Source organism: Anabrus simplex, chromosome 4 (genome assembly GCF_040414725.1).
Source record: "Anabrus simplex isolate iqAnaSimp1 chromosome 4, ASM4041472v1, whole genome shotgun sequence".
In the NCBI taxonomy this organism is placed as follows: Eukaryota; Metazoa; Arthropoda; class Insecta; order Orthoptera; family Tettigoniidae; genus Anabrus; species Anabrus simplex.
The window spans coordinates 278,941,422-278,962,611 of record NC_090268.1 but is presented as its reverse complement, the minus strand read 5'-3'; the positions used below and the strand labels follow the sequence as shown (position 1 = coordinate 278,962,611).

The 21,190-nt window shown below is 39.1% G+C and overlaps 1 protein-coding gene across 1 annotated transcript in view; it reads left to right on the top strand.

The window, feature by feature from the left end:
* Positions 1 to 21,190, top strand: part of LOC136871873 (ataxin-10) — a 109,412-nt gene that overhangs the window by 20,401 nt on the left and 67,821 nt on the right. Inside the window, exons 2-3 of the mRNA XM_067145529.2 lie at positions 14,449 to 14,793; positions 21,034 to 21,186. Of these exons, the coding sequence (XP_067001630.2) occupies positions 14,449 to 14,793; positions 21,034 to 21,186 (498 nt within the window). The remainder of the gene's footprint in view (positions 1 to 14,448; positions 14,794 to 21,033; positions 21,187 to 21,190) is intronic.

Genomic DNA, 21,190 nt, shown 5'->3' with positions numbered 1-21,190 from the left:
GCCAGTATCCAGTAATCGGGAGATAGTGGGTTCGAACCCCACTGTCGGCAGCCCTGAAGATGGTTTTCCGTGGTTTCCCATTTTCACACCAGGCAAATGCTGGGGCTGTACCTTAATTAAGGCCACGGCCGCTTCCTTCCCATTCCTAGGCCTTTCCTATTCCATCGTGTGTCGGTGCGACGTAAAACAAATAGCAAAAAAAAATAACTGTATACCCATACATTCCAGCATCAATGAGGTGTTATAACTGCCAAAAGTTTGGACACACCTCATTGTGTTGTCGTGGTTCGTCGACCTGTGCTACGTGTGGAAAATGTAAGCATGCTGGTATTGAGTGTACACCACCGCCAATGTACGTCAATTGCACTGGCGTGCATGCTCCAATATCCAAAGAATGCCCAATGTTCAGGGAGGAGAAGAAGATCCAGGGAATAAAAATACTGGATAAGCTTTCCTATCCAGATGCCCGGAGAAAGTTTAGAACTATGGCTGCTCCAGATTTCTCTATTTCCTTCGCTGGAAAGGTCACGAATGTACGGATTACACTATAAAGCTTAAATCCTCCAATAACTAGTTTAGAAAAAAACAAGCTCCATCAATGAGCCATGAAAAAAGTGTTGCCACGACAAGTAAGATGCTATAGATGTTGATTCCCATAGGGAATCTGAAATATTTGTTCCGAATGAGTAAATTTATAATACCAATATAAACGGTCCGTTATTAGACATTATAAATTTTCCAGGTAACTCATTCCTGGTTGCCAGCATTCGGTATGCACTAGCCAGCGTCTTGGTAGGTGTGCTAGGTACCAACTGACGAGCCCAGCCTAGAACACGGGGGCGAAACGCTGGCAACCAGGAATGAGTTAGCTGGAAAATTTATAATGTCCAATAACGGACTGTTTATATTGGTATTAAAGTAAGATGCTCCTAAGAAGGTTCTCGTACCTTCTGGGAGACCCTTCCCAGGCACCTTCGGCTGCAAAGTCCTCCCCTACCTGGGCGGGGAGCAAAAAAGACTTCCCCAAATAAGGCTGGGAATTCCAGTCCTCCTACCAAAGCCCAGATTATCATAAAGGAGGAGAAGGGGAAAAAGTAGAAGAAGCCTTCTCCAACCCCACTGTGGGTCACAGGATCCCCTAAGGAGGCCGGCAATCCTGGCTCTGCTTCGAAGATTAAAAAAACAGTGGGCAAGATTGAGAGGCCCGGACGGCCTCTGATTCGATCCCTTTCTGGGGAATCCAGTTCTCCCAGAAAGAAGGCCCACTGCTCCAAATCTGAGAGTTCACCATCTATGGAGTGTTCGGTCTCCAAGACACCCTCAACTGAGGAGACAATGGAGTCTAATGGAAACAAGAGAGGTCCACCTATTCAATACCATATAATGTTATAAGAAAAATTATAACATTTTATTATACTCGGTACCGGTTTCAGTGCTGGTGTGCATCATCATCAGCCAAAAATAAGAAAAATATACATAGACAAAGTTACAATAAACAATGCATAAAGTACATACAAATTTTACAAAACTGGCAAGACCTAATTAAAAATGGGATCCATAAACATTAAAGTATAACCTAAACTTTAAAAATAGCACCAACTGTCTCAAAACTATGAATATGCGTCCTCTTGATAAAAGTCCTCTGAATCTAAAAACATTAAACCATGTGCGGACAAAAACCAACGTTTCACTATCATAAAAGTCCAAGAGCATAATTTTAATTTTCTAAGAACATACGTGTAAAAGGTTTACTTGCTAAACATTCACTGAGTATTAGAGTAACCAGTGCAAGAATTAAGAAACCATTTTTCTATTGGTTAAAAATGGCTGTCATTAAAATAACACAACCAGTCAAAAGACGTAACTTCCTATTTTGCGTGATAAAACATATGTCTTCTCTAACATAGCCGCTTTCTTTAAGTATTAGATAACAAGATCTTTTTAATGAAAAGTTTTGGCGGACGCCGTGTTTCCAGGGTACTGTTCTCGGTTCAAACTAGGACCTGAAGCAAATAAAAAAGAAAAGAATATCAAGAAAGGCTTTTTTAAAAATCTTGTCGTAAAAATTTACGTGAATAAGAGACTCACCTTTGGGAGCGTATATATTATGTGTTATTAGACGTTAGGGAAGACACTGAGAGCCGCAAGACACCGTGACCAATGCACCCACGTTGGAGGGGAAGGGAGGGGGAAGCAAAACAAGGGAGGCACTGAGAAGGAGTAGGAGGGGCCCGGAGCCAATGGCAATGAAGGAAGGAGGGAAGAGGGAGGGGAATTATGCAGGGCAATGCGGCGAGAGGGCGTGGCGTGAGAACGTTTTTTTGTATGCTATGAAAAACTAATTTGCTATTGGAAGCTTTTCTAAGTCTGAAAGCCGGGCTGAGTGGCTCTGACGGTTAAGGCGCTGGCCTTCTAACCCCAACTTGGCAGGTTCGATCCTGGCTCAGTCCGGTGGTATTTGAAGGTGCTCAAATACGACAGCCTCGTGTCGGTAGATTCACTGGCACGTAAAAGAACTCCTGCGGGACTAAATTCCGGCACCTCGGCGTCTCCGAAGACCTTAAAAAGTAGTTAGTGGGACGTAAAACAAATAACATTATTATTATTACTAAGTCTGAAAAACGCTATCAAAAAATCAAACAATACTCTTGGTTTCTCAGAAATATCATTTAAGATTCAAACCAGCATTAAAGTATTGGTCCAGGTGAATAAAACAGCACTCATTGTCGTGGATGGTGACGATGAAAAATTAGAAAATGACAAAAAGAGGTGAAAAATGGAACGTAGTTTACAGAAAGAAGGGCAAGTATTTGTCCAAATTTTGTTACGTTACCAGTCCACACAATGGCACTATTGCAGTGGAACTGTAATAGTTATCACTGTCGACTAGCTGAGATACGTCAGCTTATAACCGTCACTGCGGCTTCCATAGTCTGTCTACAGAAATCTCGTTTGAGACCTGGACATGACACGACTATGAGAGGATATTGTCTTTATTCTAAAGGCAGAGTAACTGTAGATGGCGCGGTGACTGGGTGCGTTTGTACCCTAGTTCGCTCCGATATCTTCAGTGAGGAAGTACCGCTCCGTACTCAGCTAGATGCAATTGCAGTTCGCACAACGTTGCCAGTAATAACAACTGTGTGCAACGTGTACTTTCCACCGGGCTGGTGTTTGTACCCTAGTTCGCTCCGATATCTTCAGTGAGGAAGTACCGCTCCGTACTCAGTTAGATGCAATTGCAGTTCGCACAACGTTGCCAGTAATGACAACTGTGTGCAACGTGTACTTTCCACCGGGCTACGATTTTGAAATCCCTGCACTACAAGATTTAATCGCTCAGTTACCTCCTCCTTTCCTCATGTTGGGAGTCGTGAACGCCCATAACACACTCTGGGGTTCTCCGTCTTCCTGTGCTAGGGGGAGGATGCTCGAGCGATTGATAAACCTGTTCGATCTTTGCGTGCTGATCTGATTTTTGATATGCTCTATTGGTGGAAAAATATCTAATTCCCTCCATGGGAACTTAGAATTTCCATTAATACAGGGGAACAGACACATTTCAGCAGCACTCATGGCACAGTCTCACACATGGATGCCACTTTGTGCAGCCATGCACTAGTTCCCCTGCTACGGTGACAAGTACATGATGACATCTGTGATAGTGACCATTTCCCAATAATTCCATCTCTCTTGAATCAAAGACAGCCCAAAATACCGAAGCGCTGGTTACTTCGGCAGGCAAATTGGCCAGAATTTTTGAATCGTGCAGCGATGGCTAATGATATGCTGGACTCTGTTGATGACCACGTTTCTTCCATTACTACTGGAATTTTGGCTGCTGCAGAGGAAACAATTCCTTCCTTGTCCAGTATTCGTCGCCGGAAGCAGGTCCCATGGTGGACGGACGAAATTGCAGCGGCCATACGTGATCGTCGATGGGCTTTTAAGCATTATCATCTGAATCCTATGATGGCCAGTCATATCACATTTAAGCGTCTGTGCATGAAGGCCCATTTTTTGATTCGAGAAAGTAAGGAAGCTACGCGGGAAAAAAATATGTGTCTTCCATGATGGCACATACTCCGTCATCACAAGTGTGGACAAAACTCTGCCGTATTGTCGGAGTACAGAATGTGCCCCCAGTACCCGGAATCACCATTAATGGAGATATAGTTACAATTCCTTCAGTCATTGCAGACCACATTGCGTCTCATTTCGCAGATATGTCCAGCTCTGGGAGATACGACTCTGCATTTCTTCCAATTAATCACGAAGCAGAGTCACACCATTTCTCTTTTGCCTCTAGTGCTTCGCATCCCTACAATGTGCCTTTTGTGGAGTAGGAGTTGCAGAGTGCACTCGCGCTATGCAGAGACATGGCTCCTGGACCGGACAAAATCCACAATCAAATGCTGAAGCATTTGAGTGACAGATGTCTCAAGGATATCCTCACCCTATTTAACAGAATATGGAGCGAGGGAGTGTTTCCATCTCAATGGCGTCAGAGAATTGTGATACCAATTCCCAAGCCAGGTAAAGATCCAAAACTCCTGGATAGTTATAGGCCAATATGCCTTACAAATGGCCTTTGTAAGCTGTTTGAAAGGATGGTTAATTGGCGTCTTGTGTGGGCCATGGACAAGGAAGGGCTCTTGTCTAACTACCAGTATGGGTTTCACTCTCATCGGTCTGCAACTGATCATCTGGTCAGACTGGAGAGCACCATTCAGGAGGCCTTTCTCCGGAAGGAATACCTAGTCGCCATGTTTTTTGACCTGGAGAAAGCTTACAATACTACCTGGCAATATGGAATTCTCTCCACTCTACACCAGTGGGGATGTCAGGGAAATTTGCCAAGGTTTATTGAGTACTTCATGTCCCTCTGGCTCGTTCGAGTCCGAGTAGGGGATGCATTTTCTCAATATTATGTACAGGAAAATAGAGTATCTCAGGTATCTGTAATGAGTGTCACGCTGTTCGCAATCCCCATCAACGGCATAGTTGCCGCTGCTGGGCCCGCAGTCGTTCCATCGTTGTATGTTGACGCAAGTGCGATAATAGGTATAACTTGAAAACAATGTTCTCTCACCTATGGGAAACTAATATACAGTAGATATCGAGCTCGAATTATTATGGTTATTATTATTATTATTATTATTATTATTATTATTATTATTATTATTATTATTATCATCATCATCATCAGGGAATGGATTTATATGTACTAATAATTATTGAAATATGTTCATATATATTTAGTTGTTTTTATTGAAATATGGAATTATATATGGACTTAAAATTACACATATAACATTAATTTATATTTAATATCAAAGTTCAAAGAAGCTAAACATGCAACATAATGTGCATTTCTCATCTATATATATATATAAAGTAGCTTGTCCTGACTGACTGACAGAGCCAAAACTACTGGACATAAAGAAATGAAAGTTTGGGGATATATTCATATTAAGATGTAGGTGCTCGCTAAGAGAGGATTTTTGGATATTCCGTCGCTAAGGGGGTGAAAAGGGGGGTGAAATTTTAAAATGAGTGTGTCTATATCTCAAAACTTTAAAAGTTTACAGATGTGAAAATTGGTATTTAGAATCTTCTTTAAAAATAAGGAAACACGTATTTTTTTGTTTTCAGACAATCCCAATAGGAGTGGTGAAAAAGGGTGAATAAGGGGTTGAATGCCTTTAATCAGGATACCGCTACTTATATCTCAGAAACTGAAGATATTACAGACCTCAAAATTGGTACTTTTGATCGCTGTCAAAAATAAAGAAACACATATTTTTTTGTTTTTGGAAAATCCAATAATGCGAGGGTGAAAGGGGGGGTGAATTTTTAAAATGAATGCATCTATATCTCAAAAGTTTTAAAGTTTAGAGATGTAAAAATTGGTATTTAGAATCTTCATTAAAAATAAAGGAACACGTATTTTTTTGTTTTCGGAAAATCCCAATAGGAGGGATGAAAAGGGGTGAAAAATGGGTTGAATGCCTTTAAAGAGAATACTTATATCTCAGAAACCGAAGATATTACAGACCTCATAATTTGTACCTTTGATCGCTTTCAAAAATAAAGAAACACATATATTTTTGTTTTTGGAAAATCCAATTAATGCGAGGGCGAAAAGGGGGGGTAAATTTTTAAAATAAGTGCATCTATATCTCAAAAGTTTTAAAGTTCAGAGATGTAAAAATTGGTATTTAGAACCTTCGTTAAAAATAAAGGAACACGTATTTTTTGTTTTCGGAAAATCCCAATAGGAGGGGTGAAAAGGGGTGAAAAATGTGTTGAATGCCTTTAAAGAGAATACTTATATCTTAGAAACTGAATATATTACAGACCTGAAAATTGGTATTTGGGATCTACTTTAAAAATAAAGAAACAGATATTTTTTCGTTTTTGGAGAATCCAAAAATGGGGGGTGAAAGGGGGGGGGGGTGAATTTTTAAAATGAGTGTGTCTACATCTTAAAACTTTAAACGTTTACAGATGTAAAAATTGGTGTTTAGAATCTTCGTTAAAAATAAAGGAACACGTATGTCTTTGTTTTCTCTAAATCCCAATAGGAGGGGTGTAAAAGGGTAAATAATGGGTTGAATGCCTTTAATGAGGATACATATATCTCAGAAACTGAAGATATTACAGAACTGAAAATTTGTAAATGGGATCTCCTTTAAAAATAAAGAAACACGTATATTTTTCCTTTTGGAAAATTCAATTAATGGCGGTTAAACAGGAGTGGCAAATTGGGGTGAATTTTTTGAACGACTATATCTACAGAATATCTGAGAAGTGTAAAATGTTACAGACCTAAAAAGTGTGTATTTGGAGTCTCCTGTAAGTGCAAAGAAACATAGGTGATTTGTCTTTGGAAACTCCACTTAAGGGGAACTAAAAAGGGGTGAAATTTTGAAATGAGAATTTTTACAGTATATCTCAAAAAACTTAACATGTTACACAAGTGAAAAATGGTAATTTTTTTGTTCTATTAAAATAAAGAAACGTGTATTTTTAGTTTTCGGAAATACCACTTGGGTAGTGGGGGGGGGGGGGGGTAAAAGTGACTGAAAATGGTGTCGAATTATTTTAATTAGGCTACTGATATCTCAAAAATGAAGATGTTACACACGTGAAATTTTATTTCTGGAATCTGCTTTAAAAGTAAACAAACGCGTATTCTCGGAAAATCCAATGAAGGGGGTTTGGGGGGTTAAAGGATTGAAAAAATTGACTTAATTGTATGAGAATACATACATCTAATAAAAACAAAAGTTGTTACAAGCGTGAAAATTGGTATTTTGATCTCCTTTAAAAACAAAGAAAAGCGCGTTTTTTGGGGGAAACAATCTTGGGGGGGGGGGCTGGAGTGAAAAGGAGTTGAATTCCTTTCATGCGGACACATAAATCAAAAACTGAAGAGGTTAGAGTGGTGATAACTGGTATTTAGAAGATCCTATCCTATTAAAGGAACAAGTATTTTTTGCCTTAATATCACTTTGTGAGGGGGGGGGGGGTAGTGTGAAAGGAAGTTAAAAAAAGTGAATTATTTTTAAGGGGATACTTATATCTCTAAACTGAAGGTAATAAACGTGAACATTGGTATTTGGAATCTCCATTAAACGTAAAGAAACACGCCTTCTTTTAGTTGTCTTTTCTTTTGGGGGGGGGGGGTAAATAAACTTAACGGCGGTGGGGTGTAAAAGAAGGTGAGACCAATTGATTTTACAGTTCATAATGTACTTATAAGGAGCCTCCGTTGCTCAGGCGGCAGTGCACCAGCTTCTCACAGCTGGGTTCCGTGTTTCAAATCCCGGTCACTCCACGTGACATTCGTGCTGGACAAAATGGAGGCGGGACAGGTTTTTCTCCGGATACTCCGGCTTTCCCTGTCATCATTAATTCCAGCAACACTGTACAATATTTCATTTCATTTGTCACTCATCGATCATTGCCCCAGAGGGGAGCTTCGGCAGCCGGCACAATTCCTATTGTCGCCGCTAGATTGGGCTTTATTCATTCCATCTCTGATCCTGTCGAATGATAGGAAACAGGCTGTAGACTTTCGATGTACTTATTCTGATCATAAACCGATCATTTTTAATCTTTCCTCGGTTCTTTTTCAACAGCCATCTTTTCCTTCGGAGAACGTTCTTAGATTACAGTAGATTCCCCTGGCATATAAATAAAAATTTAAACACATTTGAAATAAACCGTAGGAATGAGATTGGCCGTTAAATTGTTCACCTCTATAATAAGGTCAATAATACACGGAGGTATGCCATTCGTATCGCCAGAAATCCCGCACACTTGCCTACGCGCGACAATGGTGCTGGTCACATTGTCAACAATGACAATGGCAGCAGATGTAATTTACCGCCAAGTAGCGGTCTTGCATATTGCTGTGGGGTCCAGAACATATAATAATAATAATAATAATAATAATAATAATAATAATATTCTGGACCATCGTCACATGTGCCGCCCACGCTGGAAACGGGTCCTGGACGGCTAATGACTAAGAATGCAGTCCGGCCGCGGGTTCAGTAGGCTACCGCCAAGGCACTCAAGACGACGCCACGACAGATCCCCTGAAGGATTTGATCCATATTAAAAATGCTTATAGGAAAAGATGGCAAAGATTTAGGGACCCAACTAACTGGGTGGAATACCTGGACCTAGCCCGGGAAGTACGAAATCGATTGCTGGAAAGAAAGATTGAAAAATGGGAGGAAACTTGCCGTAACCTATTAGAAAACGAGACAGATCGCGAATTTTGGCGGATTCTTGCAGAAAAGGAATCAGATCGCGAATTTCGGTGGATTATATATCTAAAACAATAAGCATTCAATTACAAATTTCAGTATAATACCGTAGCGAAGCACGGGTATCTTGCTAGTTTTAATATATTTGAAGAACACACAATCTTTTATTCTCTGGAACTGGGCGAGTTGGCTGTGCGCGTAGAGGCGCGCGGCTGTGAGCTTGCATCCGGGAGATAGTATGTTCGAATCCCACTATCGGCAGCCCTGAAAATGGTTTTCCGTGGTTTCCCATTTTCACACCAGGCAAATGCTGGGGCTGTACCTTAATTAAGGCCACGGCCGCTTCCTTCCAACTCCTAGGCCTTTCCTATCCCATCATCGCCATAAGACCTATCTGTGTCGGTGCGACGTAAAGCCCCTAGAAAAAAAAAAAATTGTTCTCTGGTACCAAAACAATGGATTACAAAATGTTCTTTTAAGTACTGGAAAGTGAATCTTCTCCTATTATCTCTAAGGACAGATTTATATTGACGGAAACTGCGTTCAACATCGGAAGAGATAATGGGGGACATAATTCAACTTCACAATATCTGCTGGGGTTAAATCCAGTATTAATTTCGCACTTAAATCTCCACACAGCATTGCAGCAACCTTTATCATTTCTTCATATCCAGGGTTCTTTGAAAGTGCAGTGGCCATCTTCATGTTTGCTACATCTGTAACTTTACCTGTACCACAATTTAGTTGTTCCACAGTTTTATTCACAATTTTACAATTTTCAGAAAGTGAGAGATGCGAGTTTTGGAGCCTTTTCAGTGTTTTTGTGATGCATGAAAAATTATGCTGAATGTAACATAAGTCATTTCTCACACTTGTATTGCAGGCAACTGTTTTTGCGGCTTCAATTGAGGCTGCATCTTCAGAGTCCATGGCATGCAGAACGTTTTTAATGCAGTCTATATATTCAACATAATATTCAACTGCTTGCAGCCACGTACCCCACTAGTTAGAATCGGCTTAGGCGGCAATGGAATCTCTGGGTACATTTCTTTAATAAGATGAACTCTTCTGTGGGCTTTGAGAAAAACTTTTTTCACTGAGGAAATCAATAAATCTACTTTGGGGTAACTGCCTCTTACCACTTCTGCACATGATAAAAGGCATGTGCTACACATGTTAAATAAGTCATCTTAGGATATACAACTCATAGTGCTTCTCCAGCTTTTATCATATAAGGTGCGGCATCGCTAATAAAAAGTAACACTTTATTATACTTCACCCCCTGTGGCCAGAGGATACCCATAGCCTCATTGAACAGTTTTGCTATAATTTTGTTATCGCACTTTTCTAGAACATCACAGTGTAAGAGAATCCGTTTACAATAATCTTCGCTTAACAAACCAATGATTACGTTACCAATTAGCCTGCCTTCTTTGTCTGTTGTCTCATCAATGGAAACCCAAATTGGACCGTCTTTAATCTCTTGCCTTATCTTCTGAACAGTTTCTTCGTATATGGCTGAACAGTACGTTTTTCTGAACGTTGACTCATCCGGGATGGATCATTTAGTATATTTCTCAAGGAATTTCCTGAAGCACTGATTATTCAGTTTGAAGAGAGGTATGTCAGCAGAGATGAGAGCACGGCAGAGATCGGTGCTGAACTCGGACGTTACACTGGAAGTTGCTGGTTGTGTCATAAACAACTGTCTCTGCTTGGAATCTCGTTGTTTGTTAGCCTGGTGTTTACTGGTTGAAACGTGCTGTTGCACAAGGAACCTTTGAGTAGATGTCACTGTACAATGACACAAATTACAAAATAATATCTTAGTGTCAGTTGATAAACCATCTTCTTTAAATTCTGATAGGTAACTTTTCAATTTTAAAGTGGTTGACTGAGCTACTGTAGGCATATTGTAATAACGTTAATGTCTTCAATGAATATCAATATACAACTGCACACACTGAACGTACAAGAACACCATGATCCGTCTCACTGCTAATTCAAAGTGTGAATGACTGGTAGTGAACTAGATGGAGTTATGAAGCAATCAAAGGGAATGCCCAAATTACAAACTAATCCGGAAACCACTAGCACATCGTCGATGAATGAGATTTCCCTAGTTACGAAATTATGGCACAGACACAGTCAATGTTATGTGATGCAGCTTATCAGTGCTGTAAGTGTGATTCAGATAGTCATGGTACTGACCAGCTGATCTCCACCCCTTCCGGGCTCAACCTCTCTCTTTCTTCGCACTGCTTATCAGCTTATTTTATCAGCCCAGATGTGGACAGGCGTGATAATGACCTGCAGACCAGTTAAAATTATTCATTTTTCGAATATAGATTTTTAATTTATTTTTCCATTATTGAGAGGACTGCTAATTTAATATAATTTAATACTTTTTAGCCAAAATATGGACTATATTGATTTTAATGACGAATAATGTGGAACATATGTGCTAAACTCCAAAATATGGAAAATGAATACTCCATTTTTCAACCCCACACGTCGTGATTCGTAAAGATAATGCAAAATATAATTAATTTTAGCTTCCTAAAGAGATATGTATTTACATATAAATCCGTTCCCTGTTGATGATGATGATGATGATGATTATTATTATTATTATTATTATTATTATTATTATTATTATTATTATTATTATTATTATTATTATTATTATTATTATTACTTGTATATATGGCTGTGAAGTATTACATCATGTTAGTATTTGTATTATTAATACAATACGATTGCGTTGTGTGTGAGGTTATGTCATTAAGTATTACTATTATTATTATTATTATTATTATTATTATTATTATTATTATTATTCTTTATGTAGTTGAATGATCCTATTGTGTGTGAGGTTATGGCATGAACATGTGTTGTACATAGACGTTGATATCAGTTCCGTTAATGTAAATACCTGTAAATTAATATTATAATTTATTCTTACCTGTATATATAAATTGTAATCCATAATTGTGAAACACACTGTAACTTCCAGAAGGGTATAGACACTAGAATGATTGAGGATATTCTGTACACTATTTCTATGAATTGGACACTCTGGAAGATTCAGGAAGATAGGTTTTTTTTGTAATGTAGTTTCTAAATGCCTGGCCAGGCACATATATATAAGGAGGCAATCTTGACGGCGACAAGTGTGTTGTGGAACGAGTTACTGTTAAGTTACTGAAGTTGTGGTTTGGAAGTTATTGGAAGAGAGTGGCTGACATGCCAAGTTAAGGCAGTCTCCATGTTGAATTGATCGGTAGTCATCTGTTTTCAACTGTGTTTCCAAGTGTAACCTCAGTGGTATTCGTTGTTATTTGTCAACTGTTTAAAGATGGCGGCTTTGTTGATATTCTACAAGTGAAGTGTTTTTGTTTTGCGATACTGTGGTTAAGGTTATGTGTGTGTTAATTTGTGTAAATATGTGAATAAAATTCATTGTACCAACTGATAGCATCTTGTGTGTGTCTGTGTGGAAATGTAAATGTAGGCGACTTAGCTCTAAATTACAGCTCCGGAAGGGTGGCGTTTGCTGAGAGACAGCTACAGCAAGCTATTAAACGAGTCGACAGATGGGCCCTGCAACATGGTTTTCGATTTTCAGTGGCAAACACCTCAGTAGTACACTTCTGTCGACGTCGGATTGTGCATCCTGAACCAGAGCTCTGCGTGCGAAACAGTGTCTTACCAGAGGTAGACACCTGCAGATTCCTGGGTCTCCATTTTGATAAGGGACTAATGTGGTAGCTCCACATCCGTCAGTTGAAGGTTGCCTGCATGTGAGAGACTTAACATGCTTAAGTTTCTCAGCAGCACTTCGTGGGGGGCTGACCATGTGGTGCTGCAACGATTTTACACGGCAACGGTCCTCTCCCAAATTGAGTATGGAAGTGCGCCTTATGGCTCAGCATCAAAATCTGTGTTGATCCTTTTAGACAGTATTCACCATAGTGGAGTTAGGCTGGCAATGGGAGCTTTCCGTACTAGCCCCATTTCCAGCCTACTCGCTGAAGCAGGAGTTCCACCTTTACGGATAAGGAGGCAGCAGTTACTCCTTATGTATGCTGCCAAAATTCGTGAAATGCTGCTACATCCAGGCTATCAATGCATCTTTAATACCTAATACCACCAGAGATACCAAAACCGGCTGAATGCCACACGGCCGGTTGGTTTTCGAATTGATAGCCTGTGTCGTGATTTGAATATCGATATCGGTGGTTGTCTTGAACAAACTTTTAGCGAGGTACCTCCGTTGTTGGTTCCGTGACCAGATATCCGTCTAGATCTACTCCGTGGACCCAAGGTGAACATGGATTCCTCCGTGTATAGGAGGTATTTCCAGAACTTCGTTACATGATTGTTGGTTACACCAATATCCGGCCGTGAGACATATCTTCATGGATGTTTCTAAAATCGGAGATAATGTTGGTTGCTCTTTCCTCACCGATGATATGAGCACGAAGATCTCGCTTCCTAGTGTATGTAGCGTGTATACTGCAGAGCTTTACCCCATCTTAGAAGCTCTGGAGTTTGCACTGGATGACAAAAGAAGCCACTTTCTTATACGTACCGATTCGTTAAGCTCTCTGCAGTCTATTGAAACTTGTTTCTCGCAACACCCATTGGTGCAGCAGATTCATGACCTTCTAGCCAGGTTAAGTGATGCTAGCACCAGAATCACTTTCGTGTGGCTTCCAAGCCACATTGGGATTGCGGGAAACGAACTTGCGGATGAAGCTGCAAAGGAAGCGGTACTTTTACCTTCAAGATCTGTCAGTGTACCTGCTAAGGATATTTGTTCTCAGCTACGTTGAACTGGCGTCGTGGGAATCGGAGTGGCTAGCTATCCAAACTCCCACCAAGCTGAGATCAATTAAGAAGACAACTACCGTGTGGCGGTCCTCTTTCCAACCTTCATGGAGAGAGAGGCCATAGTATTGTGTAGGCTGAGGATAGCTCATTTACGCTCTACGCACTCTTATCTCCTAAAGAGGGAAGACCCCCCAGTGTGTTTTTGTGGTGCCAATTTCACCTTGGCTCACATCCTCACAGAGTGCGCCGATCTCTCTGACCTAAGATGGAGCCTCAGCCTGCAGGAAACACTCGAATGCATACTAGCCGATGACGTGACTTCTGCTGATCTCGTCATCCGCTTTATGTGCGACAGTGGATTAATCAAGGGTAATCAAGGGTATATAAATTACAAGTGTAGGTCTACTGTTACTCAGGGAACGCACGTTCCCTTTTGATTCATTAGTAATTTTTCGGCCTAATTCAATAAGGTTTTGTTTTATTTTGTACTGCATTTCCAAATTCCTTTGTTGAATGAATAATTTGATTTTTTAAATTTTAAATTTCTTTTCCACTAATTTGTTCAGAGAGGATGATTACCTAATTGTACTTCCTCTTAAAACAAAAATCACCACCACCATCTATCTGTGTCGGTGCAATGTAAAACAGATTGTAAAAAATTCACAAGTCTGATTTCACCAGATGTGTTTCCTCTTTGTTGTTTGTGACAATGTTGTATTATTATTATTACTACTACTACTACTACTACTACTACTACTACTACTACTACTACTACTACTACTACTACTACTACTACTACTGAGATATCCTCTTTGTTGTGTTTTTTCAGGAAATGTATAAGCCAGTCTACACTGGAAGAAATGGTTGCCATTTTACATAAAGCTGCTTCGGTGGTTAAGAAGGAAACAGACAGCTATGTAATCAGTGCCATCACGGAATGTTTCCGAGCTCTGAGGAATTCATGTGTTGGTCAAAAGGCAACTCAGAATATCATAATTAAAAATACTTCTGCCCTCGATGATACATGTAGTATATTGGGTACTTTATCATCTCTTCCTGTTGAAACTTCGCATGCATCATGTATTCAGATTGGTGTCCAGTTTTGGGGGAACTCTGTAGTGAATAACACAGAAAATCAGAAACTTGTCTGGAGCAAGTGTTCTGCCATGCTGTTGTAAGTAGAACTGTATATACATTTTGATATATGCTAATTGAAATGTAGATAGGAACTAACAGTAGAAAATCATATAGTAATGGCAAGTGTGTGTGTGTGTGTGTTTTTTGAGACCATTAGTAGTTGAAGGGACACACATTGTAATTATTATTATTATTATTATTATTATTATTATTATTTATTTGCTCATATATTACCGTACGTAAATGTGGTGTAACTCAATACATTAGAGTCTCGGTAACTTTAGGTGGATGGGACCGAGACTACCTCAAACTATAGAAAAACTTAGACCAAAAAAATTACGTGAAGAAACCTGTGAACGTGAAAAAATTTACTCATGTTAAACATTTCAGCACAGTAGTTAAGAAAAAGAAAAGAAAGTAAAAGAAATAGACAAGTGTCTTTTGACATTAAACAACTACTGAAGTTAAGCATTGTAGGGCTTATTTCAGTGGTGATGAAAACAAAACCACGTACTTCATGTCATTTCAAAACATTTTTTTTTTTCAAGTGTCATGTTTTAATGAACTGCACAGTTTCTGAGTAGTTATGTCATGCCACCGTCTATACAGCAGGTTGTCCATTGGGGTCACCTCGGGCTGTTGTTTGACATAATGCGTAGCTGTCTCTCATAGGTTGTGCCTCTCACTGAGGCTCATTGGCGGTACATTATTGTCACATCCCCATCACTTTCACGCTGTGTTGGTACACTCAACATTTATATGATAGAGTTATCTCTAATTTCCTGTAATGGCCTTTAGACCACTCTGTGATGTCCATTTTGTCAGTGCTTTAGCAACTTGGGAATCTTTTAAGAAGGTTAGACAATGGTTGGTCATCTTTGTTGTTCTCCTCCTCACTTTATGCACTCTCTTTCTTCAAAATTTTGTTCCATGACTTAACAGGTGTTTCTGACTTCATTCTACTCCATGACTCAGCCACCCCTTACCAATGTCCTTCATTGTCCTTATATTTTTTAAAGCCCGAACAATCCTTCTATTGGTTGTAGAAGAGATTATAGCAATCAGGACTGATAGATTTCCCAAAGTGGGAAACTACCGGTATGTGGAAAAATAAATTGTAATTTGCTTGTGTTTTTCAATAAATGAATTTCAATAAAAAATAAAATCCCATTTACATTTGATCCCCCCTCGTATCTTTACTCTGCAGTTCATCACATTGTACATTGCAAAAATTGCTTTTCATGGCAAACCTTTCACATTGGAAACTTTTTCACCTATGGTTCAAAATCATTAAAAGAATGACAATTAGTCCCCCCAACTAAGAACATCGTATCTGCATAGTATAAATTATGTAGATACGATGTTCTTAGTTGGAAGGGTCAGATTGTTGAATATTTCCTGGTCCATACACACACCGTTTTAAAAATGTAATTGACAGATGTAGCACTGCCATGGAAACATGTTGAAATTCTCTAGGCTTAGCAGACTTTCCAGTAACAACAATTTTATGCCTATGAAACGTTTTTTGCAGTTGGCTGGTTATATATTGAAGTTTGAGTCCTATTTCATCACAGCTATGAAGCTGGTCAGTTGTAAGGTTCTCTTTTTTCACAAGTTCTTGAAATTTCATACAAATTTGCATAATGGCCTTAAAGTCAATTGAGAGTTTCTCACCACACCTGTAGTTTCTGTACGCCACACCATTTTTTCTACTTGTCCAACAAGCCTACCCTTGTAGTGAAATTAGCATCTCCTTCCTTCAACTAGTTTCTAAACATCAAAGCCTTTTCTGGTAGGATTGGCCCTGAGAGTGGCCTTCCCATTTACCTTTGCTGGATAATCCACATGTACAATGGCTCACTCGTTTTTTGTACTTGGACTATTTAACACATTGGAGACGCCGCTCGTAGAAACTACGGGCACGCTAATTCATTGCTGCTGATGGAGCTCGGAGAATCTACGGGCACGATTTTACTGTAGCTAAAAATTTGTAGCTGCCGTTTCAGCGAGCGGTGACTTCACTAGGATACTCTTGAATGCTTCTATAAGCATAAAATATACTAGTTATGTGTATAAGTCGAGAGCTCTTCTTTCAAGGCATTGATAACACAGCCATGTTCCTACATAACCAAAGGCTGCGTCATCATTGACTCTCAGCTGTGAAATGGGCGGGAAAGTACGTACGGTACATGCGGTCAGGAAGAGTGTGTGTTTGAGAGGCAGGCTTGTTTGTGTAATTCTTGTAAATATTTAACATGTCTAATTCAAGTATACGAAATTTTGACAACGAATCCATAATGGATGTTCTTATAGAAGACACGACTTCTGAAAATCAGGATGAGGATAACAATTACACACTAAGTAAACATGATGATTCTGGCACTTCAGGCTAGTAAATGCAGAAAATGAGCTAATTTCAAATTGGTGTGAAGTGTAACGTAGTTTTATATCGCCTCCTTGAAGGGGGTTCTGTAATACTGTTTTATACCGCTTCCTAAAAATGTGGGTGTTTCCCGTGTACTTGCAGCAACTTGATGCAACACCGTCGTCAAACAAAGAACAGTGGGAATGCAAATTACTGGTTGTAAATAAGGATACCGGTGCCAGTTGACCAATTAGGTCAGAATCTGTATTAGTGTGTTTCAGTAGATGTGCCCACAAAGTCAAATTTCAAAATATTAATCGAACTGGCATCCATAGCTGAGTCAGATTTTTTTTGTTTGTAAAACATATTATTCATAAATTTATATTTAAAAATTGCTGCAACTATTATGATGATTAAAACTTATTTTGGTGTAGATGAAAGCGTGACCTTTCTATGCATACCAAAAGTTGTTATAATCATGGCTTACCCTAGCATTGAAAACTTTTCAAAAACCATTAAAAATCGTATGATTTCTGGAGGGTAGCACATTATGATATGGCCGTCTCCAATGTGTTAAATGACTTTGTCGAAAGATTCATCCAAGCACTTGTTAGATGAAAACATTTCAAGTTTATTTCTGACAGACTGTGACCTCTGCACCAACACTGTATTCTGTGGAAAATTCTTTATTCTCTCACCCTTGTCAAGTCTTCTTAAGCCTCCAACTTCACTTTCAAGGTAACAAATTTCCATGTGTGTTTTGTACTTTTGTTGGCACCTATAGTGAATAAAAATGAAACTTTAACTGTTCAAACAAACGTTATAAACCACACCCACATGCACAAACAATACGGTCAAAGATCTGTTGTGTTCAGACTTTACCTCATATGAGGTACATGCACTGAATGAGAATGTAGGCCTTGATATCATCAATGAACGGCTGAGATGTTTCTATCTCTTTCAGCTTAAACCATAAGAAGCCTGTGCTATGGTATGAGAGTTTCTCCTATTATAACTTCGCAGTTAATGACTGTTGTCAGATTTTATGCCGATGATAGCTGAAGTATCATCTCTCCATGGTCATTTCTTTCTCCAAAACCAAAACTCTCATGACATTTAGGAAAGTCATTGGCAGTCTAACAGGCAAACATCATCCATTTCAAGTTTCACTGCCAATAGATGGTCACTTATCTGTTTGACTGAAGTCAATCTTGTGCCTAGGTGTTGGGCAAGAATTATCTTGCTCACAGGAGTTGATCATGTAAATTGACTATTCCGTCTTGGTTAATCTACGCATCATCGATGAACTACACGAACTGTCCAGAACAAGGTTCCGTAGTGTATCTGTACAGGTACCATTGATTTATGGGGCTATATTGTAATTACTGTAAAGCCACAGTCACTTCCTTCCCAGTCCTATATCATCATCAACGTAAGATGTCGACGAGTTGGAGCGATGTAAAACAAATAGCTAAAAAAAAAAAGGACACCATTAACAAAACTTAACCCAACAAGGATTGAGGCAGTTTGGAACTTTATATGAGAGACAAGTCCAAACTTGAATGCAACTCGGTAGATAACTACCCAAAAGGCACAGTACGAAGCAATGAGAAACACTCATCTCAATATCCACTCAATATCCAATATCGAACTGCCAAAGCATAGTTATATAAGCAGAGTAAAAGGAAGCGGTGCTGGGAATATCAGAGGTATCCGTAGTAGGTACAAAAAAATTGGGAAAGAAAGGCAAAGAGGGAAAAACTAGAATCTATAAAAAAAAGAGTAGGCACTTTTATTTGAACAATGACCTCCTCCTACTAATGTATTTTGTTTCAAGCATTAAAAGAGAACAAGATTAGGAAGTGAATTCACAGTAAGAATCTTCATGAAATCTAACAAGACAAATCAAAAACCATGAATAAATATCTTTCTGAGGAATTTCTCTAAAACATCGTGACTAGACTTATGAAAAATTGTAATCGTGGGATTTTCCCATTTCAAAACATGCATAGAATCGAATAACAGGAATAACATTGATTAAAAGATTTTAATATTTTTAGAACTTCGAAGGCCACAAGAATGCTACACCACCAGGGTGTATTACTAGAAAAATAGATTTCAAACGTCAAACAACAAGAAAGGGAATGACCAGTAGGAAATTAGGCAGAAAAATGAAAGAGAAAAGGGTAGGGGGGGGGGAGGGAACAGAGAAAGTAAGCTGCTTCAAAAAAAAAAAAAGTGCACCAACAAGGAGTTCATTTAAGTTCACTTTAGTATAACATGACTAGCATCAAAGTTTTTTGTCCACATCTTGACTTTGTAAAAGGAACAAGTGCAAGTTAACTTGTAGAGCACCAAACATAATTCTAAGTTCTGTATTGAAAAAGAAGAATTTTCTATTCGCCGAGAGGCAGTAGAATGATCAAAGTCAAAGATGCCTGAAGGGCAATCGGGAGCAATAGAGTTCCTGCATGAGCACAACACTTGAATTCATTTTGCTCACCCAGTCCACAAGATGGTAGAAGTTATTCCAGTTAGACGGAATTATGTTGAAGCATGTGCAAACTAGCCACACAGTCAGTGCTTCCTCCACATGAGTCCGCAGTCGATGCCAGACTGATTACACAGGGCCATGCTCGAACCATTTATAGGTGGATAGAAGGTTAGTCGAAGCACATCGAGAAGGTTCGCTGACGTAGCTGATGACGCAGCGTGGAAACATCTGGGAGCAAGCGAGCGCACAGTATGTTGCGAGACGATGGAGTAGACTGAGCGAGATACAGGCGGGCGCAACAAGACGGGGTATAAAATAAAGATTATATGATGACAGACACCAGATGACGTAGCCGACGAAGCAGATGGACAGGTAGAAAAGTAGAAGCTAGTAGATTAATAGGAGTACGTTATAGGATAGTAATTTGGTTTGCACCTCTTGTAGTTGAAATGGATGCAGTTGTTGTTCATGCCATATCTGCCAAGCAGCCATATAGTCAGTGTGTGTTCTGTGTGCTGCCAGCCAGTGTTGGGGTATGTGGACCTAAAAAACGAAAATATGCTAACTTGTTACTGGGCATTAAAAAGGATGGCGATAACACATAATCACAAGCACCTCTTTGACAAGCTTATTTGTAATATACGGGTTTGATGCAAGTGGCAATCATTCACGATAAATGTAGAGTGGCATATCTTGGGCAGAATATTGCTTTGCATAAAGTTATGTAGCAGCTCTTGAATTACCATTGCATGCACTGTAAACAAAGTACATGTCTGTTACTTCAGCCCTTGAATACTGTTCCATTGCTCTGCTGTCAGTGCACGATAACAACTTACTCTCTGCATAATGGAAAGAATTAGTTTGATAACGGTGGAGCATTTTGCAACTGTAACCTCTTCATCTTGTTAATAATGTTAACAATTTGAACAGTTCTTGTAAGTGGTTCATCTGATTCCATGGTTTCCCTCTCTGCTCTCAATAATGTGGCAGTCGAATGAACAAATGAAATGAATGAGTCAGGATGAATCATTTAAAATGAATTGATTCTTTTAACAATCGGATTCCCCATCTCTAATGTTTGTCTTGGTCTCTTCCATTATCCCTCAAAGTGTGAGTATTCAATTTTGTTACACCAGTATTTACTAGATCCTTTTATTAATGAGTTTTTGAACATCACACCTCATTAAAAACATTGAAGCTCCTTCCATTACTTATTACACAGTACAGTTTTTAGTGGCTGAGTTCTCTCTGTATACGTAAACAAGCATGTTGACAATTCGTTAGATGATTTTTGAGTTCCATTCCTATTATTGATTAATTCCTTTGAGGTTATTATTTTTTAATTAACATTGAAAATGTACCTGTTTATTGTTCATTTGAGAAGTCAGAAGATGATGATTTGGTTTTATATTTAACAGAAACTTACTTAGCTACAAGGATGAGAAAGTTGCAAATTACTCATCAATGGTTATGTACAATATCCTGTTGGGATGTCCTGATTTAAGTATGGATCAAGGAACACAACTGTTAGAAATACTCATAGACCATGCTATGATGGATTCAGAATACGCGTAA